Source organism: Myzus persicae, unplaced genomic scaffold (genome assembly GCF_001856785.1).
Source record: "Myzus persicae strain clone G006 unplaced genomic scaffold, MPER_G0061.0, whole genome shotgun sequence".
Classification (NCBI taxonomy): Eukaryota; Metazoa; Arthropoda; class Insecta; order Hemiptera; family Aphididae; genus Myzus; species Myzus persicae.
In genome coordinates, this window is record NW_019104163.1 from 98,283 (window position 1) to 126,026 (window position 27,744).

General features: G+C 29.2%; 1 protein-coding gene across 2 annotated transcripts; it reads right to left on the reverse strand.

Moving 5' to 3' along the window:
* Positions 1 to 131: 131 nt before the first annotated feature.
* On the reverse strand, positions 132 to 27,744 carry LOC111039487. 2 transcript variants are annotated; one of them, XM_022323025.1, is made up of 5 exons: positions 27,556 to 27,744; positions 16,732 to 16,950; positions 14,805 to 15,426; positions 11,037 to 11,280; positions 132 to 528 (listed from the first exon to the last, which is right to left on the reverse strand). In XM_022323025.1, exons 1-5 carry the CDS (start codon positions 27,598 to 27,600, stop codon positions 342 to 344), a joined length of 1,317 nt encoding a protein of 438 aa, XP_022178717.1. In that variant the 5' UTR covers positions 27,601 to 27,744; the 3' UTR covers positions 132 to 341. The 2 variants fall into 2 exon arrangements, with proteins under 2 accessions (XP_022178717.1, XP_022178718.1); XM_022323026.1 differs by lacking the exon at positions 11,037 to 11,280 and having other exon boundaries at positions 310 to 528; positions 27,556 to 27,739.

The following is a 27,744-nucleotide window of genomic DNA, read 5'->3' on the forward strand; positions in this document are numbered from 1 at the left end:
TGTCAACACATAGACATTACATAGTATTATTATTATATGTTTTACGTACGATAATTTAATTTAAGAAACACACACAGTTATTGTCTTATAATTTGAGAAATTCCAATAAAAAGGTTTTGTCGATTATTGTACTTACTCGTTCGGTGTATCGTGCACAATTTATAGTGTCTTACCAACAGTGTGCAGCCGCCATACCGGACGAGTGATGAATATAAGTATTATGTTTGATACAACAAGGTAAATATTATGACGTTATATTAATATATATTATGTATTATTATTAAAACATTACGTTCGTATAGTATTATATACGTCGGCGAAGCGTGTAACTTAGTGTTAAATTAAATTTTATTTGTCGCTAAATGAGGGTACTGTCTGCGCAACAATATGTTGTCCACGGCCGGCAGTAGCAGGTACCTCTTGGTCTTCATCCCGTCGTCTGTTTGCGCCTGTTCTGTTGCTGCCGACGGCTGCTGGTGGTCCCACCCGAGTTCTTCAAGTGGCCGCTCAGTATTCTCGATGTCCCCGCTGGAAACCGTACAAAACAACCACGTTGAAACATTGATAATAGTGTCGGCCTAAGTTCGTACTAGGTATATTGTTATAAATGGGTAATAATCCTGCGAAAACATCCAAAAGGTAAAAGTGGCGACTGTAACAGTGCCTAATAAGTAATTCAATCCGCCGTGACAGCCACTAAGACTTTGTAAAACTCTCTCCACGTTCTTTTAATTTTCACTTTACCTTGTAAATCGTTTTATATAAACGTACAGTCGAAAATATAACGTCTAAATTAAGTTAGCGGATTTGTACTCGGTAACCATGAAAATGTCTGCTGGAGCTTAAATATAGGATAAACTCAAAGTGAACCAAAAACAGATATATTACCTACTAGTGCACCTCGTTCTAAATCGACACACTTAAGTAAAATTTAAAAAAAGGAAAAGTATTGGACACCGCTCTGCTGTACAGTACAGGAATAGAGTGTATCTTGTCATCGAAAATAATAAAGATTGGCAAAATATAATAAAATAAATATTATTCGACAATGATTGAAAAAAAACTTTAAAAAAATCGAAAAATTGTCATGGCTATACACAACTCAAAAAGAGCCTAATATATTACTTTTGACATCCCCACAAAAATACCAATTAGATTCACTTTCCTGCCAGAAAAGACGCTGGAGTAGAAAATCGAAGCACTTTTACCTACTGTTTTACTGCTCCCAAAGATGACGAAAGAAACAAAATAAATAAAACACTCATCGTTGTAAAATTTATACATTCGCCGCTCTGCTCAAAATCTAAAATTTAAATTTAAAAACTTAAAACTGAAATTAATAAAACGCAGTACAGTTTAACGCACCTATTCATAAATGTCCATAATAAAAAAATGAGATAAAAAAAAATCATTTTAGAAAAACTTTACTACTTAGTACCCACATAATATGAATGGAATTGTTTTTTTTAAATTGTTTGATTTCCACCTGCAACCGTGGAAATAAATATAGTTGTTTTTAAGTTGGATTTGAACTAATAAAAATTAAAAATTAAAAGGTATCATTCGAGACGTATGCGGATTCCGTTTGGCGTCTTAACCCACCCACCCTCCTCCCTCCAATTTTTACATAGGTAGCCTTTCTTTTATTTAAGCTCCAAACGACAATATCTTACTTTTGTAGTACCTATTATACTTATCTATTATAATATGGTTCTTCGAAATAATATGTCCATGCTCAGAAGTGTTCATAAATATCAGCTTAATAAATAATAAGTATTTTAAAATGTATAATACATATAATCTCTCGTTTTGAATATCGCTTTACACAAAGAAAAAGTTTTTATACGTTTTTTTATACATAAACATATTGTATAATATTATAATATAAATTCTTAAACCTAGTACCTGCGTAATTTTATCATTATTTTTGCTTAACGACGAGAGATAATAAAACACCGTTCCGGAACAGCGTGTTTTACATATTTTCGTATAGAAATTCAAAACAATTCTTAAACAAATGAGGGTTGAAGTAGGTAATTACCCAATAAGCAGCTTTTATTTTCAATTACGCACACATATTTTATTTTGTCAGAGGTGAATATCGTTCACAAAATAAACTGAACTACCAATCGTCATAGGTGCTACTACAGCTATGCCAAACATACATTTTATACATTCCAAAAAACATGTTATGGTGCATAGTGAGCGAAAACAAAATGTACTCAATATTTGATTGTTTAAACATATTTGGTTTGTTAATTGAGAAATATTTTCATAATAAATTGTGAGTATTTAGTATATTATCATCGAGTCCGAGTGGATTATTAAAGTAATGATAAACGTTAGGTCCAAACATTTTGTTTATAATCAGACGTTATCTCAATTTTTTTCAGCGAAGTGTTCGCCAGACGATTCAATTATTATTTATTAGATGACATTTTTATTGAAGTCTGTAGGTGCTCTGCTTTTATAATTTGTATTTAATATTATTTTTTTCCCTTAAAGTAAGAATGAGATTTAGTTTATTTAATTGAAAATATAAAAACCACTGTACCACACAAAATAATAAATACCTATTTAAAATAAATAACATTAATGTGAAAAATCATAGATGTTTAATTAATACTAAGCATATTCTGAAGCAATATATAGTCAGTACCCCTACCTAATAAGCTTACAGCTTGAAGTTTCATATGTTGCAGAATACATAAGCTGAAACTGTGAACATAAATTCAATTCTTGTATAAAAGAAACTCATTATTGCTTTTTTTTTTGCACAAACTGTGTACCTACCTAATATTTATAATACGAATTTTGAACTTTGATTTAGGTAAAAGTTTTTTTAATAAAAATTGTAGTTAAAATTTAAAAGAAAATACTAGACAATACTGGATTCAAATTATTTGTCGTAAAAATTGTTACGCAAATTGTAAAAAAAAATAATAAAATTTTGTTCCCATAATACGAGGTTAATGATTTTTATATTAAATATTATATATTATTTATAGTGAGGATAATAAATAAAATAAGTTCAACTACGTTTGAGGAGATGAATAAGAATAGTAAATGGATTTTGGTGTGCTTTCAAGCTGACAAGTGACAGGCTGTTCACACTTGTCAAACAGTCTGAAAAGTATTATTTCGAACTAAATACATTGAGCAAAAGTTAAAATGATAAAAGAACGAAAATTTCGAAAAAGTAAAAGTTTGTTAATATATATAGGTTAAGTATTGATGACAAGAACAAATCGTTGTTGAAGATGCCATCTGCATTAACTTTTATCGCATTGAACATAATACATAACTCGAAATTAATTATTTAATTCATCAGTGCTGTACTTTGGATTCACAAAATCACAAACAAGTGAAATGCATATTGGTCTTAAAGCTAAGGTCTTTAAAAAATTCTTCGCTTCGTGACTAAATATTTTGCAAACAGAACGAGTGTACAAAAAAATCTTGGATCACTTTTAAATGCACTTGGCCTGAAATCGAGTTTGAGTGGTGATGGTAATTATCAATAGTTTGTCTAAGAAAGAATAACAATCGAAAGTTTATCTACAACATAACTTAATTTAATTCTTTATTCTGTTTTACTATGCTGTTATAGCAGCATAAGACATGGTCTATGCTCATACCGGTTTTAAATTATTTTTTATTGCATTCATAGAAAACTATGTAGGTACTATATTATAGTTATTAATATATACTGATAATAAATAATGATAAAAATTGTCAAAGTCAAAAATTAAATTACCATAAAAGTATGCGTTGTTTAGAGGTTTTTCTATATACAAATGGTGAAAATGTCCCCGTTCCCATTAAAACGTCCGCTATTTAGAGGTGCCTTTTAAGGGAGGTTTCACTGTATTCGTATATTTCAGAAATAACAAACTAAATAAGAAGAATACTAATTTTTGAAGGATCGACGAAGAAGAACAATAATTTTAATGCTGCATAAGAAAATACATACAATTAAAAATTATAAAATTTTTTTTTTTTTATTGAACTTAAGCTTCGGCAACTGAGGCCATTAGCTGTAGTAGGATTTGTATTGTAGTTTGTATTGTATATTTTTTGGAACGGTAGGGGGGAACACGTGTGTGTTTGTTTTTGGCAGAATTTCGAATGGGGCACCCGTAGGTTTCTGCCATGCCCCGGGGGTGGGGGATGGCAGCACTTGTTCTCCGGTCACCGCAACTTGTCCGGAGAAAAATGCCGCCCGGTAGCCGAGGATCGAACCGCGACCGGCTGCGTCGCAGCGGACGCGTCAGACCACTCGGTCACCTCATCCCCCAATTATAAAATTATAATCAAGTTCCGCCGTTTTGTCTAACACCAATATATAGATGTCTACAGGTACCACACATTTCTCACAATGAGGCCATTCTGGCTTGTCTGTCGTCTAATTTCATTTTTAATACTCAATTTTTTTCCACAATTATGCCAATTGCTTACGATTTTATCGTTGAATTTTTATCTATATTTGCAACGACTGCAACCAAAGTAATATTTAATTATATTTACTTGCAGCTATACGGATTAAAATATAATAGGTATGTACCCGATTGAACATTTAGATTCGAGTTGATTAAAACTTAAAAGAATGGTATAGTATTTAAAAAAAAACAAAAGTTCCCATTAAGCATTCCGTTATTGGACCAAAATAATGACCTTTATATAATAGACCTTCAAAGGCAGCCACCATTGTTATTTGTTAGGATGGGCGTAATGTGCTCATATATATAATATTGTTCAGGTATTCACTATTCGCTGAAAAATGTTTATCGGTCCGTAGGAAAGTGTGTACCTATAGATTATTTGCCTCGCACTGCTGCCAGCTTGATCTTCGTATAGAAGGTAATAATATAAATTATATTATACTATGCATATGTTATATGATATTGACGGGAAATCGAAAATAATGTATAGGTACTTCCGATTCTTCTACTTTCGCCACCCTCCAGCGTCGCCTCTGCCATTTCTGGTCGTTGTAAAATGATTCTATGTTGTTTTTGTTATGTAAACATTATTATGACGTATACCGGTATGCATTAATGGTAAACCGATATTTCAGTAAAAAGAAAACATGGTATCATTATTAAACATTTAATTATTTAAACACTGTTTTTCGTCCCACTGAGCTTTTAATCACTATATTGTATAATACCACGAATGTCGAGTATATTGTTATAGTATATTGTTATAGTATAAACTATATTATTATAATACAATTATTAATTATTATCCTCAGCCGATAATTCAATACCGTCGATAAACATAATACAACGACTTTTATGATCAAACCAGTAAATCATAGGTTTCACCGACTGCTGTCTGTAAATGTCCGAAATTTGGAAACCAATTGATTTCGGAAAAACCTAAGATATACAAGATAGTTTGGTCAAACCCTGAATGATTTTTCACAGACTTTTACAAACGAGATTTAATACATTTTAGGACAAACAACCAGTGTTGACGAAAGTTCAAAATTGTGTGATATTTTATCCCTCGCTTTATACTCTTATTATTATTATTCAAGTATATCAGGTGCTACAGATTATCAACTGCTTACTGGTTTATTACATACACATTTTTATATTATTATTATTCCTACATTTATCGTTATTAAATATAAGATTTCACCAGTACTAGTACTTTCTCATGAGACACACACAAAAAAATTAGCCACCCAATGACAACAAGAACCTCATTCAAATGAATAGAATAAACGATAACTCATATTAAAATCTATATCGATCATATTTAAATACACTCGTGGTGAAAATTGTACAACACCAACGCATCAACAATGCACTTCGTTAATTGTTCGTATATTTATCACAAGATAGCATACTATAGCGCGTGTCTCATAATATTTAAATTAGATTTGTTTAGCAAGTTTGTTTTTAGATTCTTCACATTATTAATTATAGGCGCGCAACTATTCTGCAAACAGACGCTAAACTGAAAACACCTATTCACGATAATACTAATGCTGTTTAGCGTGAACAAATTGGTTTAGTCGCAGAACGATGTGGTCGAAAAGATTCAATTATAGATATGAAAAGTTAGAAATATCAATAATAATTCTCGGGGCTAGCAGCAAGCAACAGCAGCAACCAACACGCGAATACGGTTATCATGAAATGTAATCAAAACTTATAACCGACGAACGCGTCCACGATTTATGTGTGAGCGATTTTTCATTTGAGTGCGTATCGCGCAATATTAATATATTAATATTGTAATCGCGCATTATAATAGGCGTGTAGTCGTCGCGAGCTGATTTGGGCATTCACACGTTTTGGTTTCCGGCGAACTTTGTCGGAGCTTTGAGGGGACGAAAAAAAAAAACAACCAGAAAAACGATAAATCTTTTGACACGCGAGTGGGCCGAACAACTGCAGAGAACACATATTGTGCACGCTGCTTATATTATTGTGTTGTGCGATGGTCACGTCGGAGTCGAGAGAGTGAGAGAGAAAAAAAAATACCTCAAACACAACAATAAAACTGTACAGTTGTATATGTACAATAATGTTATGCTTTGCCGGCCATAACTTGACTGTGGGAAGCACGTGTGTGTTGGTCATAACGCGCGAGAGTCGCCGGGCCGCCATTTGGACGAAAACATTTTACCAGCCGTCATTTTTGCACCCCAAACATATATATTATGTTGTACACTCAAATACGTGTATAATATTATGAAATATCTATCAGAGTCTGGTGCGAAACGTGCGAATCCGGCAATGGGCGGAGACGACGACGTTTCGTCGGCCGAACAATAGTTTTTATATTGTTGTTAGCTTACTGCGCTCATTTTATCGTATAATTGTATTATTATTTACGTTACTTTATACATCGCAATATAACATAATATTATCGATTAAATCATATGAAATTCATTTGTTGTCGTTTAACGCCTGTAGAAGAATTTTCACCGGCCCCCAGAAAATATCATCTACTTGTCCCCCCCCTTCCCCCCTCCCCATCAATCGCAGGTTGCAGGCGCTGCTGTTATTGTTGTTGTCATTCCCCGCAGAGCAGTTTCGTAAATAATATGATTATTATCTTTTGAACTGCTCAACTGCGGATGGAGAAATATATACGAGCTTGATCGCGGACTGGCTCGAGTACTACGACGTGTGCAATATATCATTGCATTTCGCCGGAAGTGCCCACGTCATTATTGCGTCCAGGCGATAATAGAAATATGATGTAATATATTATTATTATCGTCGTCGATATCAAACCCGACGATAGAGTAGCAGAAACAGGCAGATCAGCCCTCCCAATCTATACTTAAGTCCGTGTCCATGACGATGACGTTTTACAGGTGATTGTACGCACATTATGACCTACAGGTACACCTTTCTCACAATAATACTCCCAATATAATATTATGTTATGCGGGATTATCGTGAAGTTTCGGTTTTTGTTTACCTAGGACAGTGTCTGAAAAAATAAAAATTGCGTTAAGATAATAATAACAACGGTCACGGTTACCGGGTTACTGGTGCGAAACGGGGTACTATTTATGGGTACCTATGTAGGTATCGGATCTTATAATATAATTATTACTTATATTAGATAATCATCGCAGGCATACTATTAATAGTAGCCACACTGTTGAATCCTGAACGCGCTTGCTCCTAACGTCCCTAAGGAATATTTTCTCAAGTGCAATGCACTTGAATTAAATTATCGTAGAAACGTCGTGTTAATGTCTCTGTCGGTATTATATAGCTAATATATTTAATGTTATTAATCATGCTATAATATTTATTCGTTTATTATTATAGAAATGCACCACGTATCACTATCATTAGCAGTGGTTACTGATACTTATAATATATTTATTTGTTTTATTACAGAACTGGTCACTGTCCAAAATACAGATAACGTTAGCAGTAAAAAATATTAAACTGTACAATAAAAATATACACTAAAATGTGCAGTTATTGGCAATACACATCGTTCTATACATTGGTCGGTTGCGGGAGGCTTAAATGGAATAAATGAAAGATAAGTAAAACCATTTAGACTGAAAAAATAGAGTTTTGAAACTAACTTGGCTAAGTATCTCGGGACAGTCCACTGATCTTTTAATAAGCTTTCCTTTTGAATTTCTGGTATTAAAAAAATTGTCAATCGTCTATAAAATCTAAACCTAGTTTATTCAATACCAGTGTTTAATAATGTTGGGTATGATTAATTTACAAAATAAAAGCCATGAAACCTAAAAACTTTTATCATACCTTACCAATCTGGCTTCTATCACTTTCATCCCAAATAACAACGGCGAACTCCAGAATTGACCTGATAAGTTCACAGTACACATAGCTTACAGTATAATGTTATGCCATCACAGAATCAATAATAGCGAAGCAACAAATATTAATTACGGTATAGTTATAATTAAAGAAAAGTTGTAGCTGGGCATACCCCTTATTTCCTCTCCCCGTAAAAGATTCTCTTATGGAGGAAATATATGGTCTGTGTCCGTAAGTAATATTTTTCTATGTGGTTGCCGTAGAGGATTACACGCACTAGTTTATTAAAGGACGACAAGAGAAAAAAAAATTACTTTAGGGTAGAAAAACCTAAGGGTTGCATATTATTACTCATGGTCTTATATAGACTCTGTGAGCAATATGATCCATCTATATATCTCTGACGAGCGAGCCATATCTATCCATCAAAACTTTCTCGTGGGTCAGTACGTCAACGTGGTATGTCTCCGTTTAAAATATCGTGAATGTCAGCATGTTTATACAAAAACATCTAAATTACATGTCTCGACGGGCGTACAGTACCTAATATTATTTATTATATGATAAATTATAGTTATCAATCTGTCACATGTTATCCACAAAATCACTACACCGCACGTGTATTAGAGGTTTTAAAACCCTTGTCAAATAGCAGTTTTGGCCGTCACATGTTTATGATGTTTGATGCCCTAGCAAATCATTTTTTTTCTTGACTACAATAATAAATGTAAGTTTCAACAGTAGTTTCATAGATTTTAGTTATTTAAAAAAGAATGTACTAATCGAATTGTTGCATATGGATATCTCAAATAACATATCAATCATCGATAAAGGTAGGTAAGAGTTATATTATAATAACGATATTATTTTTGTATCGGGCCAATAACCCACTTGTAGTTAAAATATACTTAGACCCACCGATTTCCATTAATTTGTTTATGAAAACGTTTCAATTTACAACCAATAAAAAAAAAAAACAAAAAAAGCAAAATATGTATAAATTAGTTACTATTATGAATAATTTGTTTGTATTCTAACTAAATTACTATCAATTTTAGTCGAAGTTGAATTTCCAAAGTTTATACATTTTTGTAAAACTTTTTATGAAACTATAGCTTCAAAGAAACATTAATTAGAATTCAGAATTTAAACCCAGCTTTTCGTTAAGTTGTGTAGTACTTTAAAAGAATGTCATTATTAAATTTAGTTTTATAATATTGTATTTTAAAAGCGATTTAAAAATTAAAAATATGCGAATTTGAGAAACAAAGAAAGTATTTATACGAGATATTATATATAGACATTGCTTATAGTATGGTTGTAGATATTTAATTATTTAATTCCTACCTACTGCCTTTAAATAAATATTTAAAGAATCATTTCGGAATTTAGTTTTTACTTAGGTATTAGTTAATAGAATAATAATTCATAATTGACATTTAAAACACAATTAAGACAAAATATTTTACTCATTATTTTTACTATTGTCTTAATCAGCAAGTTAATTATGTATAAATATCAAACAAGAAATTCAATAAATATTTTTCATAGTATTATGACAAACGATGAAGCAATAATCACATTATCAAATAAAAACATAAAATCAAAATATAATTTTGTTTTTTTGAGCTGTGGCCGTTTACAGCTGATGTCTAATAGTAATTATTAATAGATTAATTAATATAAATAAATACTTCAATAATTGATAGTAAAAAATATTGGATTTTTAAGCAATAAATCTAGAATTATACACAAAAAATAGGCCAATGATAATATGTTATTTTAGTTGTAAATTATGTTCACTACTTTCGTAACACGGCGACCTGTTTATGCAATTTTAATACAATAAATAAACCCGTAGCGAATGTATTTTACTCTACTAGGTACTGTATATTGTTATGGGATTTGATAAGTAAATAATTTGACAGTAGCTTAAGTGCAAAAGTTATTTGTTGTGTAATAAGTAATAATTTTATATAAAATAAATCATGGATGTAACTACTATTAAAATATTTAGGTAATAAAATAGATTCCCATAAAATATAATAGTAATATCAAGGGTAAACCGAAATGTAGGTGTTTACTAAACACTTAAACGCTGTTTTGCTGCAATATGATGAAAATAAATATAAATATAACATTTAGCAATGATTGCATTCGACGCCAATTCCTTAAAGCGTATTAATGTATTCGTCACCACAAGAAACCTTTGAACCATATTAAATATTAAACCCACTATTATCCACCTAATGTTTACTCAATGTGTTTTTCAAAAAATAAAATAAACCACATTGCCGTAAAATCAATATGATGTCATCGTCAGTTGTCACATCACAATAATCTAAAATAGGTCAGACGGACTATACACTTTGGGATTCGTGACTTGATAGTTAGTATTAAAATATAGATACACCTTGTGGAAATAACTTAACATTAATAACGGAAAATACGAACAATCGTTGGCCTTATTATATGATACTACACTAATAAATTTCGGAATTACGTCAAAGCGTAAAACCATTTTCCTATAGAAACACCCAACGGAAGTGCATATCGAGAAATTCGAAAGCACAAATTTCGACCTCTCAGTTCAAACGATGCGCAAAAAAAGGCTTTCGATTTGAACTAAAAAAGTGTGGACTCCCGGTAAAAGTGTACCTCGTTTAGAGGACACAACTCACACACACACGCACATGCATAGGCACATGTGCGTCAATATCATATACCGTTCAACACAATATAAACATTCGTTGCTCTTACTCGGAGACTGCGGCGGAGGTCCTCTTGTTTATGTCGCACTGGAACGACGACCCTCTGCCGTTACGCATGTAAAACGAATGAGGGTTCCTAAACGACGGCAGCCAGCCGAGTCGAGCGAGCGCGGCCAAGTGCCTCTTGCCGTAGCTCCCCTGGCCGGTGCTGCCGAACGAATGATACGAGGCGGGTGACCGGGAAGACGTCGAAGCGAATCCTCTGGGCATCCAACCGCTGCGCGACAACGCACCTGCACGCACACACACACACACACACACACGTACACGCACGATCACGACATTGGGAACCAGTCGCCGGCGCACACGACAGTACAAAATATCGAGAATGCACACGGTTGACTGTTTCTATAAACGTTGTGCAGGTCTTGCAAATCAATGTTACGATAGAGATATCTTATTATTATTTAATTAGATATATTATTATCATAATGATGCGCTGTTCAAAAATACCACTACTCCATAGAATGCACATGTAAATACGGCGAAAACGCGACATCACACGCGACACAACAAAAACAAATCTCTACCACACACACACACACACACACACACACACGCACGGCACTATGATAAACGTTATATAGGTAGGTAGGAAGGTAGGTATTAAGAAGAGGAAATATATGAGGCTAATAGAGTATAATAAATTGCGTATGATTATAGGTACACACAAAGACTACAATACACGTAAATCGCAATATTATCACATTGAAATTCAAACTACATATTTATTTTCCGGCAACCATTAACCATAAATCCATGTAGACGGTTACCGCAAAAAAATATAAATAACAAACACAGCACTCAATCATTATAATATACTACATAGAACGTCACAATCATATTTTTACAAAAGGTAAACAGGTAAACATAATATTATACATATACATACCTAATATAATATATTATATATATGATTTATATTAAGTTGGTTTTTTTATTGAGTTATATAAATACATTTATTATATTATTTGATACGTACGAAAAAGCTTGATTCGAAACCATTCCAGTCATTGACTTTGTACACTTTATACTATAAATATAATTTCCTCAATTATCCCCTATTCGGTTACAAAATTCATTGAGTTGTCAATAATTCGCCAACTGTCCATTTTAAAGGAAAAGTAGGTAGGTACGCCGAGATAAAAATAGCGAAATATAAGTATTATTTCATTAATGAGCGAAACGTCGTCCGACAAATCTTAACCTGATTTCCAAGATATTAATCCCGACTAATAACACAGCGGTGTGTTTAATGTTAAGCTTTGTAACTTTATTGCATTTTATCGAAGAGTTTTACGATTTTTTTCCGATTTTATTTTACCTCGTGAAAAATCTAATATAAAAATGTCATTGTTATAAAACAACTTCAATTCGTCTCCTATTATCCGCGTCTAATATAATGTAATATTCCATAAACAAGCGTTATTCCTACTTACCAATAATAATATTCAATTATGAAATCTGGGAATTCATACTCATTTCACATTGTTTATGAACAATATATCAAAAAAAGTTCATACAATCGTATCTATGAAGTACTGAAGTAGGTATATACAAATTCAAAATGTCTATGATACATTATTAATTATTATGCACCAAAAAACACCCTATATCTTAAAAGGTATTTTGTGTGTACATTGTTGTATGAGCAATCGAATATAAGTGTTACCTGTACCTAATGTATACAATGATTAATGCACTGAAAAACATTTGCATCCTTCCTAGTTATTTAAACATTTTTATATTTTGAGGAAATAATAACAATTTGTAATCGATTTATATGAACTTGAATATTTTTCAGGCGGTAGCAATAAATTAGATAAGTACATATAGATAAGTACTATGTACTGTATACCAAATTACCTATACTTATATAGTTTGCTTCAAAAAAAGCAATGTATTAATTATTCATAAAAAATGTAAGAAGAACTAATGATCTATTTTAAAATTGATCATTTAATTAATATTTTCAAGTTTTCAACTTCAAAATAATAAGGTACTTTAAATTAGTGTAAGAGCGTGTAATCTTAACCTAACTCTAAACTGTATGTGTAATTTTAATTCAAGACTATTATTAAATAAAATATACATTTTTAAATATCATATAATACGTTATAACTTCAATAAAGTTATCTATAATTTTGTGAAATACCTATGTATTAGTATTTAGTTCAATATCTTAAACAGCAATCATAGGTCAAAATTAATTTTGTATGCTGGACAAATTTGTACATAGTATATTAATATAGTTTGTATGTTTGAGTTTCTACAATAAAAAACAAAAACTATTAGCTTAAGGTTCATACTAATTATTATTTTAAGTATAATATTATGTGGATTACAAATGGTTACAATTTTATAATTGTAATGTTTGTATGAGTGTAAAATAAGTCAAAAATAGTTGTAAAATATGTTTTAAATCACCTAAGTATTTTTTAGGACTCATTAATATGTATTTTATTTTACCTATATTTTGAAATGGGTAAAATAATAATAAATGTGTTTGATACTAATTACGTTTTTTCATGTCATGATGTAATGGGTTGAAGAAATAATTGTATATGCATTATACACATATTTAGTTAAATAAACGCGTAATAAAATAATAAATAAATATATATTTTGAAAGCATTACAGAATAATTCAATAAAAGTGAAAACATTTTACATTGTTTACGTAAGTATTACATTCGTAATAATAGTGTTTATAAACATTATAAGTGCAATAGATGTACATCGTAACCTCTATAAACTTGTACTATTGAATATAATTGTTGACTTCTATAGTTTATACTCAATGCTAATACACAATATTGTATTGAGATTATACTTTACTCTATGTTACAGACTAATAGACTAGATACGAAAGCACATGCAAATTACGAATACTTAAAACGTCTATTAACAACGAGATGAACTCTGATGATGACCGTTGGATGGCCTGATACTGTTATTACTCGTCACTTATTTATTCTTTGATCTATAGCTAAACAATATTATTATAATTATCTCTAAGGTACTATCTACTTATTTCTTTAGTGCGACTTTATACCTAAGTGTCTGCCATTAGATAGGTAACCATTTTGGCGATCTAAAATTCGTTACCATATGTGTTTGGTAGATAACGAAAGTTTTTCGTACTCAAGCAAAGATAAAAGCATTATCAGAGTTCAATTCATTGTCATACCCGACAGACTGTAAACTAGATTTACTCGAAAACCTCGGGCAAGAGGCTTTCTCATTACTATAGGAATTCACATACTAAGCGTATACTCAATGGGAATCAAACAAATACAATTATGTCGCACAAGTATATTCGTATATCATGGTTCTTGTATGCGTTCATGTGTATTAGATTAAATTCCATTGTTAATGAAAATAAGAAAACTGCATACAAATATACTGAAATATGTGACAAATAAAATACGACCTGGATGTTAGGCAAATGAGTTAAAAAAAAAAAATTTTACTGTTTCATTACGGATTACAACAATGAACAATCAAACAAAAAACCCAGTGGGTTTAGTTTCTAATTTTTTAATTTACATGTTCCCAGTTCTACATTCTTTGGATAACAAAAATTCCTACCATTTTTAGTGTTATTGTCCAATTAATGTCGTCCCCGTATTGATCGCTTTTGTTTGAAATTATTTATTTACGTTTATAAATGTGCAACACATTAATACTACAGACCATAATTTGTTAATTACAATGTCGTCATTGATTCAGATTTAATAAGATATAGATGAACTCACCTAAGTATCTTTTCTGCATCGGTTCTTGTGTCAAGTCATCGATAATGCTCTGCAAGCTTTTGCTACCTTGCATCACAGGTATAAACTCTTCGTTATTTTGAAACGTCGGGTCACCCCTCTTGGGTTTTTGGCCATCTTGTAAGTTCCAGTCTTGGTTTTTCGCAGACGACTCCGTGGTGGGTTGGAATCCGTAAGGCAGTCTCCCCTGTCTCAGCAATGAAGAAATGTACCGCTTGGCGACGTACCTCGGGCTGTTGTACCAAAATGGCATGTTATCAGTCCGAGCTAGCGAAGCCATGAAACGTTTAGCGATATAGTCGTCTGGCGACGAATCTCCATCGGCTGGTTTTACATCGTCTTCTTCACGCATTTCCGGTTGGAAGTAACCAGTCTCGATCAAGAATCGGATGTGGTCTAATGAAACTACACCATGGTTTTCAAATACTTCGTCCGCCATGTTGGTCAAGAACAGCTCTACCTTTTCTGGATCATATGGCGTTCCAAACTTTTCCAAAAATTGGTCCAATATGCTTCGCAAGTCTGATTTAAACTCGTCGCGGAAATCAGGCTCGGTTGCTGCTTGTCTTTTTGACATCCCAGTTAGAGCCAAATTTTTCATCTCCTTCGAAATCCAAACACACATATCAATAATTTAAAATAAATAATAATATTATTATTCCTACACTTAATAAATTAATAATTACAATTTGAAAATAAAACCTTGATAAGAAGTATATGTTATTGGTGTTTCCTGTGATGCATATCACATTACCTATTTACTGCGAACTGTAATATCTATTCAAATTAATTATACTACATGGAGCAGGTATATAAAAACATAATCATAAAAAAATATTTGATAAATATTATAAACATTAAATATACATATCAAAAGTTCCTATTTATTGAACATAATTTAATAATTATACATAATCCCTCAACATTTTTTGAAAAACCTGAAACTTTATTGATAACTTTGTTTATTAAGTTGTATTACGTTATTATTTTTGGACGACAGATTGCATCACCAGTAAGTCATACATGCCAAATGCAGGTATGTATGTATTTCTGGGGCCCATTTAAAGAGGAGGCTACAATACTAAGTACATCAATAAAAGAAAAATATGCGGTATCAAAATTACTAAAACGTTTTTTTTCAGTATGTGATACATTTTATATTAACATTAGACATTTGACATTGACACCAACTGATAATAGGACTTTTGAAACCTCGAATTTTTGCATATAACACAATTATTATTTTCACCAAAATGATTTTGTTTATATTATTTTAAAACAATTAATATTAATAATATAAAGGCACAATAAAAATAAAATAATGAAAAATATTAAAATGTAATGTTTGATAATATGTAATGATAATTAATTTAATTAATTCAGAATTTGTACTAAATTGTAAAGTTTTACATATATTTTGAGTCTTTCTTAATTTTTTGATTCTACATTTTATTGTATGCCCTTACATAATTTATTATTTATTTTCGCGATGGCAACAATTCTGCATACTACAAGAAAACCTTCATCGTCACTCGCCAGTGTGTCCATTGTCCGGGGTCTAAAAATATCGGGTGTCGAAAGTCTGATCTCAATAAAACTGTTGGGTGTCAAATGTCTCTGGTGTCAAAAGTCTGAATACCATATTATATCAAGCAGTTATGCTGCACGATTCAATAACATTTGTATAAAATGTTTTGATACATCGCTTTCACAAATAAATTGCATCTAATGGTAATTTTTTATTTATCAAACAATAACGTTATATTATATTTGACACTAGTTGTAAATCAAAAGTCAATAACTACGCTACCTACAGGTTTCAATGTTATTTGATTTACGATGAATCATCGATACGAATATTTTTTCTAATATTATTAAAAATAAAATGAAAAATTGATTTGCACAGTACCTCCATTACCCGGTTCTTTTGGTCGTGAATAGCCTTTGAGTTTGCATCGCTTGCTTGTTCCAATACGTCCAACATTCGTTTCTCTTGAACCAATTTTTCAGGTAACTGTCCACTCTTGGCCAACGAAGCCAGCGATCGTTTGTATTCTGGTAACTGTCCGGTTCGGGCCAGAGAAGCTACATTCCTCTTGTTTAAATTGAACGGGAATGTATGCGAGACCTGCCATAACATAACCTCCACATATTATATGATAGACAATATTAGTTTTTTGCTTTCAAAGGCCCCAGATAAATCCTAAACTTGCATTGTGAGCTTCCCAAAACTTTCATTTATCACGAAAACCATATACCAAACCCATGTGTCAACCTTGGGCCAATATTACGTTTCTTTAGGGTCCGTTTTTATTTTTTTTATCACTTGAACGTTATTACAACGTAAAAATGATTACAGAGGGGTTACATTCCTTGACCATAAAAGAGCGGGTCATCTGCTTCCCCAGTCGTGGTCACTTTAAAGTATGTAAGTTGCACATTACATGGTATTACAGTCAAGATTGAGTGTAAATTGTTTAGACGTGTGACGTTCTTTTTTTAACGTATGGAAATATTTTTTAGACTCTTACATCGAATACTACTATTTATAATAACAATGCTGGTGTTGCTATTAAAAATTGCAAAATATAATAATATTACATAATTTATGGTTTAGTATGATATTATGTAATTTGTAAATAATATTATTTTTAAACATTTTATAGAAAACATGAGATCAATTGATTGGCATAGTGAAACGAAGTGCGAACTATGTACCTACATATGTTTGTAAGTATGACAGTGTGAAACGACGAATTTATTATTCAAAGTAAGTTTATAGATACCATTTCTGTATTTTATATAATATGCTACTCGTATGTATATTAGGACTCGACTGATACACATACGTATATAATTTCCATTTATCGTATTTTTGTTCGCCGAAATATGATGGTTAGCTTCTCATTCAAATGGAATTGCTGACGTCGAGTTTCGTATCTTAGATCTATTCATACTCTCTTTTTAAAATAACTTTCACATCAAAAGGCACACTTGTTGTAGATTTTCAATTTAAGAATATTCAAAAAAATTCTTAACATTATCCTTTGGGAATATTTTTCATATTTATTCTAATATTTTAAAAGTTTTAGATTCTAGGAGCATTGAGAAATGTATTGATTTTACAATAATGTCTTCTTTTTATTTGTATATTGTTCGTTGTAGATCCACAGTTTTTTACATGTCATAGATGAGATAAATTTCTTGTTATGAGTTTCCCAATATTAGTAAAAAACTACCCTGTTAAATTATAACATCACATATTATTTTATCATATTTAATTGTATTATTTTGTTGTTGTTATCCATTAAACATAAATTTCTCACTTCGCTATGTCAAATATTTTTTATAAGTTGTCATCTAAATTTGATAACAGGTATTGTGCGAATACAAAAAAAAATTAATTAATTTTTTTTATGTTATAAAATAATACTTGGGTATGTGTTTTACTTTTTTACATCTATTAAAGATTTTTTTCAGTTTGGCGATACATTGTCATACGTATTTACACAATATTATGATCTCGAAGCGTTTTATGTGTAGATGAAATGTATAGTTTCTCAACTAAAGGTAAAAACTTTGTTCGGATTGATATTACAGATTTAATATGGAACAATTGTATTATGTGATATTTGTGTGTTAAAATAAATATTTAATTAAAAAATTGGTGCATAGTTTGTTGAAATTCTAAATTAAACGTAAGGTTATAAAAAATATATTGATTACAGCCTGTTCTATAAATGTGACACGATTTAAATCGGTCCCACAACACCATGAATTAATTGCCCTTTTAATTGATTTTTTCGTACAGATACCCTCATTGAATATCCTATAGGTACAGGCAGAACTATATGAGCTAATTTGTCAGCAATAGAATCTCCTGTCGATTTCATTGAAAACAATTAATGTCTTTATTTTTAATGTTTTTACATTTTCTGATTTATTTTAAAATTGATTATTATAAAAAAAGTTGTATATATGTATATAATATATAATATTGGTGTTTTATATGGATTTGAAATATACCAGAAATTGTCTTTTGTTCGTCCATTTCATAAAATGAGAACGATACGGAGTTGCATAAACTGGCTATAATATTATTATATGCTTTGGTTTGTCCTTTTCTCTTCCATTATAACAAATATTTTTCATAATGAGTAGTACTTGGGGAGATATCTTTATCTGTTTATATATTTCAGATTCTGAGTGCAGCGGTGAATGTATTGATTTTACTATGATGTGTGGTTTTTTTTCTTTGCATCTGAATACACGAGAAGTAGCAGAAAAAAAGCTTGGATTTTCAACGTTGAGTATGGTTTCTGATAGTAAATTGGATCTAGTTGATACTTTTAAGAGGTAAAAATTGAATATTCCCAGTATGTTTCAAAATAATCCGGAAAAAAAACAAAAATTAAATTACCTACCAAAAGGATGAACTGGAATTTTATGCAAAACAATTTTTTGAAGAAATCAGTTTTGTTTTTTGGTGTAACTCTAAAACAAATTACCCTTAGATAATTGAAAATTTTGTGAATTATTTAAATGAGCATTTTCTGTTTATTATGAAAAAAATAAAAAAAACATTATTTTGACGCTTTTTGAGCTATTATTATTGTCTATGAACCTTTGAATATTTGGTTTTTTTTATGATAAATGTCTAACAATACTTAATATAAATTATAAATTTACTATAAAATATCCTTAGTAATATAGACTGACAGATCGTCTTCACTTTGAATCGTTTTTCGTATGCAACGATTTATCATTAAATTAAAATTAAACACATCCATTGCAGTTAATTATTCTAAATTACGAGGTATACTAAATTCCTACGGTACTACAAAGCTGTAACTTATTTTTCCCCTTTTTAATTCTCAATTTATTAATTAGCATTTTATAAAAATAATTAATAAACCTGATACAACAAAATATTAAAGATAAATTTGAATTATTATTAAAATAGGTTTAATATGCAATCAATCGATAAAAACAAGTATTTTTTGTTTTAAAAAAGCTTGATGTACAATTTTATTTGCGCAGTAAATTGTTTTTACATAATTGTCAATAAATAAATAAATTAAATATCATTATCAATACTCATGTCTCGCATATATCTAACTGTTTATTTACATAAATTTAAGTATTACTTGGTATTAAATTGTCACATAAAAGTGTCAAAAATATAATAAACTGTTTTAGCTCTACTGCTTAAGTACTTACTTTTCAATACAACTGTAGAAAATAATCAAAATACTTTTTTTTCAATAAAATTCATCTTCTTGGAGTTTATAAATGACGTCCCATAGTTTTCATTTAAATATACATTTTTTAATTTTTTATTCAACAAACACATTCTACATGCTTTATTCATATTTTTAATATAATTTTTGTTAATAACTTTTAAAAAAAGTGTGTATTTTATCATCCAGAATAAAAACGTTATTATTAGTTTGGGGTTAAACAATTAAATTAATTTCACATTTTACAATACATTAATTTTAATTGCACCAAAATATTTGAACTAGACTCTTTATAATTTCTCTCTCTATTCTTTCTACTCTTCTTTAATTATAATCACTTTTTTTTTTACTTAACGTGTATTACGTGATTTCTAATTGAAATCTTAAATATATTTTTATTTTTTAGATTAGATGATTTATATACCCTATTTAAATCTTGTACATTATTGGTATAGTATAAAGCACATACCTATTTAGTTGTTTGCTTTTTTTATAACAATATTAAAATTATATACCTTCTTTGATTATTGTTTTATCGACCAATCTTATTATTGTAAATTGCAGTACACTAATTAAAGATTATAATCACGTTTAGCATGAAAAAGTGACGTATTGTAATACAATTTATGATGTTTTAATTTGTATATAATATTTTTGACAATATATTTGTTTTTTTATTGTTATAAATATTACTTATGTATAATTACATTTATCTATATACATAAGAATCTAACTTGATTTTGGAGACGAAGGAAACCGGTTTTGAACCCCCATTATAATAATAATAATAATTAACTAATTACCAATTATTTTCATATATTCACCGATAACGATGTTTGTTTCTTTTTTTTTTATTTTTTTTTTTATTTTATAACCGTTGTATTATTTGTATAGACAAAAAATAGTCTTATGTTTTTAAATTAAATTATAAAAAAATAATTTCTTCCGGAGGGAGATCGGGCAGCTAGTAAATTATAAACACAGAGGGAATTTACAAAGCTCACCCCATTTTCTTTCTAAAACGATGTTTATCAAGTATTCTGATTTTTGGGATTTTCTATTAGATACTTATGCTTAATTCGAAATATAAAATAAGTAAATAATTTTTTGAATTATATTTAAGAAATGACTCATGCAGATATGAACTTTTGTTTCACAAACGATACCTACATTTCTACTATACATTTTAAGTAGATATAATTTTTGATTTTAATGAATGATGATTGCGGAGAATGTATTTAAAAATATTGAAGTACCGAAATCGAAATTCCAACGATTATGTTCTGGTCTAATATACTTTTGATTATTCAAATATATTATAATAACTATTAATTTATTAATAGGTAAGTAATAATTGAAATGTTCGAGTCATAAAGAATCGCCTAAAAGTTAAGAATGGAGAAACTTTGAATTCGAAAACTAAATTAATTATTTACCTCAAAAAAGGAAAAGTAAGTTCGACGGTAAGAGTTTAGGACTAGGGTTAAGCGTCGGCAAATAAGTAACCGACTGACACATGCAGTTACAGACATAAATTATTTCGAGAATTGGAAAAGGAGAGAAAATATATGGGGTACGCTATACCTCTATAGTTATTGAATTATATTTATAAATGATGTTACTTCGGGTTTTGGCCGAAACAATATTTTTAATCTTCTGATCAAATACTAATAGAAATATTATACTTCCAAAGACTGAAGAACCCTTGGTAAATCGAAAAATCTAAAATCGTCAGATACGATTGAAAATCTAATTTTTAAAGTATATAATATTGGAGCCCATTATTTATTTTTTATTTTTTTATCCCTCTAGATTGTGTTCGTACCCGGTCGAATAAACATAATCGATTAAATGACTACTCCACAGCTTGCAACTGAGGCAGTTAGTTTTTATGGTAGGTACGTAGGAACGAATAAGAAGAAGCATATGTACTACCACGTCTGATTTATATTTCAAGTTTTCCAACCGAATACAGTTCTTATATATATTATAAAATCAGATGTGTGTTTATTGCTTAACACTTTTACAAGAAATTTCAATTGAAAATTAACGATTTTAGTGGTTTAACTATTATGCCTATTATATGGTTGTACATAACAACGCCATATTGTCATAAAAATAACCTATACAAGTCGTTACGAAATGTTATACTATAAACTTGATGCTTTTTGAGATTACTCTAAATTAATATTTAAAAGAATATCAAATGCCTTTATGAAAGGCATAAGTTAAACTTTTTGTACCATATTTATGATATGAAGAACTACAAAATGCTATGATAAAGCATATTATTATGTGTAGTAATTTCGTATGAAAATAGTCTTGAAGTATTTTTATAATATGCTGTAGTTTTTAAATTTTTGTCCTTGTATTTGTTTATATACCTACAATCCAAATTCATAATTCTATACAACTTAAATTCCACTTCTTAATGTACCTCTTAAGAGAAAAAGTAATCAAATAAATATGTAAAAATTACCAAGCGAACCAGTCTGATCCTATGAGATTCAATTATGGGGTATTGGTTAAATGTTCAATTTGATTAAGATTCGAATTTTTCAGTCAAGAATTCGAAGAATACCTAATATTTAAAAGCTTCGTTTTACGTCTTATAAAAATAATTCATTTATATCTTAAAATATAAAACTTAAAAGAATTAAAGAAACTGCTAAACAGACATAGTTAAAATATCACTCAAATGGTTTTCTGTTTGCTGATGAGTTTCAGATCTCCTAAAAGTTCCTATGCGGGTTTGCATAAAAAAAAATGGCTAAATTAATGGACCAATCATGGATCACCAAATCATGTTTAAGGGACCATAAGCTCACTTTTGATTCATTAAATATTTAATGATTGTTTGTACAACCCGGCACTAATGTATCTAATAAGCGTCTAAAACGACAATGTTGCAGTCCCGCAGAGAAATTTTTAATTAATATTCCTTCTCGATCACAATACAATAAAAATATTTATCCGGAAGATTTCAAATTAATTCTATATTTTATATTTTATTACTATTGTACTTATTTCAAAACCATTCTTTTTTAATCAGAACCCTTATTATAAATTAAATAAGTGAATAAATATTTGTATTTAAGTTATTATTTTCATAGTGATTTTAGATTATTTTTTTTTTGAAGCACTGTGAAATAAATGTATTATACTATTATAAAGAAGTTGGTAGGGCGGTAGGTACTATGATAATGTTTGTACGAATGGTATGTCATATTTATTGTAACCATAATAAGACTGGAAGAATTTAAGCGAGGTAATCCATTTCTATAAACGGTGTATATAATGAATTCTTAGCATATTTTAATTACAATTCATTATTCTACAACTTAAAGTTCTTTACTTTGTGTTACTAGAATTTTGTAGTTTTAATTAATTACTTAATTTTAAATGCAATCCTACAAAGTCGTAATTTATCTTCTTTTGAATCCATAAATTATTAGATGATACTAATAAGTTTAAAAATTTAAAATTTAAATAAACTTAGTTTGAAAAATTTTAAAAACAAAATAATAATGTACCAAGAATACGAGTTTAATACAGAATATATAATATTATACACCGTTTTATTAAATAATAATTTAAAAAAATGAATTATTGTTTAATACCTACTTAAATATTTTATAAATTAAATTTCTAAGCCACCAGAAGTATAAAAAATCAAATTAGAGACAATGGTTTATGTTAAATGATTAGGTATATGTACATTTAATACTTCTAATTGAATATAATTTATAAAAATATTCCATCTAAATTAAACTACAAGTATGTATACACAAATATTAATATACAATATTGGTTATTGGTTAATAAAACAAAAATAAGATATACGAGTACAGTGTGTTCGTCAATTTAGGGAACACTGTATTTCTCGGCCGGATTATATAGAAATAAATCGATTTTTTTTACAGGTTAAAAGTATATAAGTACACATTTCAGTAAAATGTCGTATTTTTAACCCTCTCGGTACGCGTATGTGAGTAAAACTTGCATTTTTTAAAATGGCAACCGGTATTTTTAAGCCATTTTGATCTATTAATCATTTTTTTAAAACCAAAATTGACTGAATAAGAGCCATTTAAATGTTAATAAATAATACATTTTTACGATTCTTTAAATGCACAAAACCATTTATAATTATTTATTATTGGTTACTTTTTGAATATTTGTACGAATTTTTTTAAGTGTTATAAACAATATTAACATAATATGGTTAATGGGTATACAATTATTTATTAAAAATCAATTACAACAGACAACAGCTATTTTATAATTACACAATGAATTAAATAAATTGTTGAAAGTTTGCTCAGTGATTGTCGATGCATAATTGAAAATGTTGTAGACATGCTTCATTAGTTGCTGACATTATATTTGATTTTCTGTGTGGTTAGGTACACGCAACTACGATTTTATACCCATATTATATTAATCTTGTTTATAACACGTACAAATATTTAAATAGTAACCAATAATAAATAATTATAAATGGTTTTATGCATTTTAATGAACCGTAAAAGTGTATTATTTATTAAAACTGAAATGGCTCTCATTCAGTCAATTTTGGTTTTAGAGCCATGGTTAAAGGGTTAAAATGACTTAAAAAATCAGTCTTTCCGAATTTGGTATCAACAATACGAATTGCCATTTGAAAAAATGCTAGTTCTATTGATCATACTCGTGCCGATAGTGTAAAAAATTTGAAATTCATCTGAAAATGTGTATTTATATATTAGCTTGTAAAAAAAATTATTCCAATAAAATCCAGCCGAGAAATTTAGTGTTCCCTAAATTGTATTTTTATATTAAATAGTATTTCCGAAACGCTAATTACCCTAGAAAATGTAATAATAATTTAATAGAGCATCTATGCATAAGTTTTGAAATCGTAATAAAATAATATAGACTACCTATGATTAAAAATAATACTTTTCAAAAATATTTTCACCAAATTCAATATATTTAAAATTTCTTAATTTCTTAATATCATTTAATATGATAAATTAAATATTTTTTAAAAATGTATTGTTTAAAAATAACTTTTTTTGAGTCTTATTTGGAGAATTTGTATTTTATTTTGATTTAAGATAATACTTTTAAATACTGATGGAGTCACTCTGTTGTATAGTATATTTTGAGTCTATCATGTCATATACAAGGACATTATTACAGCTTTAACATACGATGTATTGTATTATAATACGGTCATTACGGATGTGTTGCATTTGAATTCAATGATAAATCATAACATATAAAATCAACATTCTCAGCGGCGACGTCCTACCTCAATTTTTAAGCATGTTGTTTAATTAATTTATATTAATTAGTAATTACTGTTAGAAATTTATTTCTATATTGGCATAAACGCTAAAAATATCACAATATTTTATTATATTATTAATTATTATAATATTATATTACACATTATTGTTACTTATAAGTCAATATTGCATAGTTCTTAAAATTAATCTAAATATTTTGAACATTTTTTATATTATTGTACAAAATGATGATTCAAGTCATTGTGAAAATTATTTATACTTATTTATTGTTTTAAATGACCAAGTACTGGACTAATATTTCTTTCAATTATAACAATCCATGTGCTAAAATTTTAAACTTTGTAGCACATTGACTTATGAAAAATGTATGGGAATAATACTAGAATTTAAAAAAAAAGTTAAGCTTCAATTAACTCTAAAATTCTAGCAAGACCAACTTATGTGAAATCTTGTATTATATTTTCAAGTATTATAACTAATAAGTATCGATGTTAAAAACTGAATGCATTAATTACAGAATAATCATCAAATTTTTATAAAATTTGACGACTTTTGTAAAAATTTGAACTACAAAATGAATGTGGATTTACTCTCAATTTTTTTAAACTTAAATGAAAACAATAAACCGTGAATTTCGAATTAAATTTTCAAGCTTTTTGAAAGAGTATAAACATTTTGATCAGAATTTAAAGGAAAACAAATTTTAAATGTTCATTAATATTTCAAAAGAGACAATTTTAGTATCATGTCTAGAAAATGGGTATTGTATCAATACTCAATTTTCGTTTTACCGTAACTTTTTCTAGTTTTTCCCAATGATTAATAAAAGTAAATTTTCTACCTCCTGAAAGTACCTACAGGCTACCAACTAGGTCCAATTCACTACAAGAAACCCCCTGGATATTATAAGTTGAAGATTGTAGGATTATAACTATTTCAAAACTCAAAAATCACAAGACGGATAAAAGAAATAAAAATGATATGTAAAACACGTAACCATTGTAAAATCAATACATTTATCACTCCACTTAGAATCTAAAGTTAAAAACCTCGTTGAGTTTTTAAACTAAGAAACGCAAACATATAAGGTGGAATATACTGAGTAAAATAATTATAATATATTAATGAATTGATCATTCTAGTTTTTAATTTTTAAAAATATTTATTTTAAATGATTTTAGAACAAATATTTAGACGAAATAACTAAACATTACTAACCCTTTTTTTGCCACCTTTTTTACAGTCATTTAATTTTGAGATATATTATTTCATTCAACTAACGTTTATTTTTTTTTATATCGATACACTTAAATATCGTTACGCTGTTTTGGTATAGTTAACTATGTACGTGTTCTGTATAACGATTCATAAAAGCAAATTTAATGAAAAATAAATAACTATTAATACATATAGGTATAGAATAAATATTTTAGAAATTAAAAAGGTATTTAACAATGGTAAACCAACAATTTAATTATAACATGATTAACGAATCAACCAAACTTAAATAGATTATAAGATTATAACATACAATGGGGTTTTGAATTTAAAAATTAAATTGTTATTTTCAAACACATGGCGGTGTTTAAGTTCAATTTGAGTAATTGATATTGATTATTATTTATGAATATAATATATTACACACATTAATACATTATTTTTTACTAAGTTTAATTAACGCCATGGATACATTTAATGAAATTTGTTCTTTAATTAAATATTTTTTTTTAGCGGGTAATTTTTTTTTTTTTGTATTTTATATCTAGAAATCGATTGATTCCAAACATATTCTATTCATACTTTATTATAATTAATAATTTTTTTTTTTTTTAGAAATTTGATTTATAGTATTTTATTCACTAGCTGCCGCAGGTATTGAATCATACAAATAAGTCTAAAGGTGACTTTGAGTAGGTATTTTATAAAATAATTGTATTAAATCCTTATGCAAACGTTTGTAAGTAAAAATTGTGTTTTTAAATAATTCGAGGTCGATTCAACAGAATTTACTTCGGTAAATCTTTTACTAAATCGTTATACCGCAAAAACAACAATACAACACACGAGCAACAACAATCAAACGTAAAACGTAGCTAATCGTCGCTACCGAAATCCGTACCGTAACGGCGCAGTAGAATAAAAAAAAAAAAAAAACGAATCTATACTATGTAAAACAATAATATCGTAATCGGCCCAAACCTCGAGTAGGCAGGCCAGGGCGGCCAGGATCGTTGCGGCTCTCATCGGGTCTCCTGCCGACGGTTGGGCTGCACTTGCTTGTGGCTGATGACGACAGACGACGACAATGATGCGGCCGTGACCGTGTACCACCGGCGATTTGCGGCGTGAATACTTTGTGACGTCTCCGCGGCCGAATCCCGCTCATTT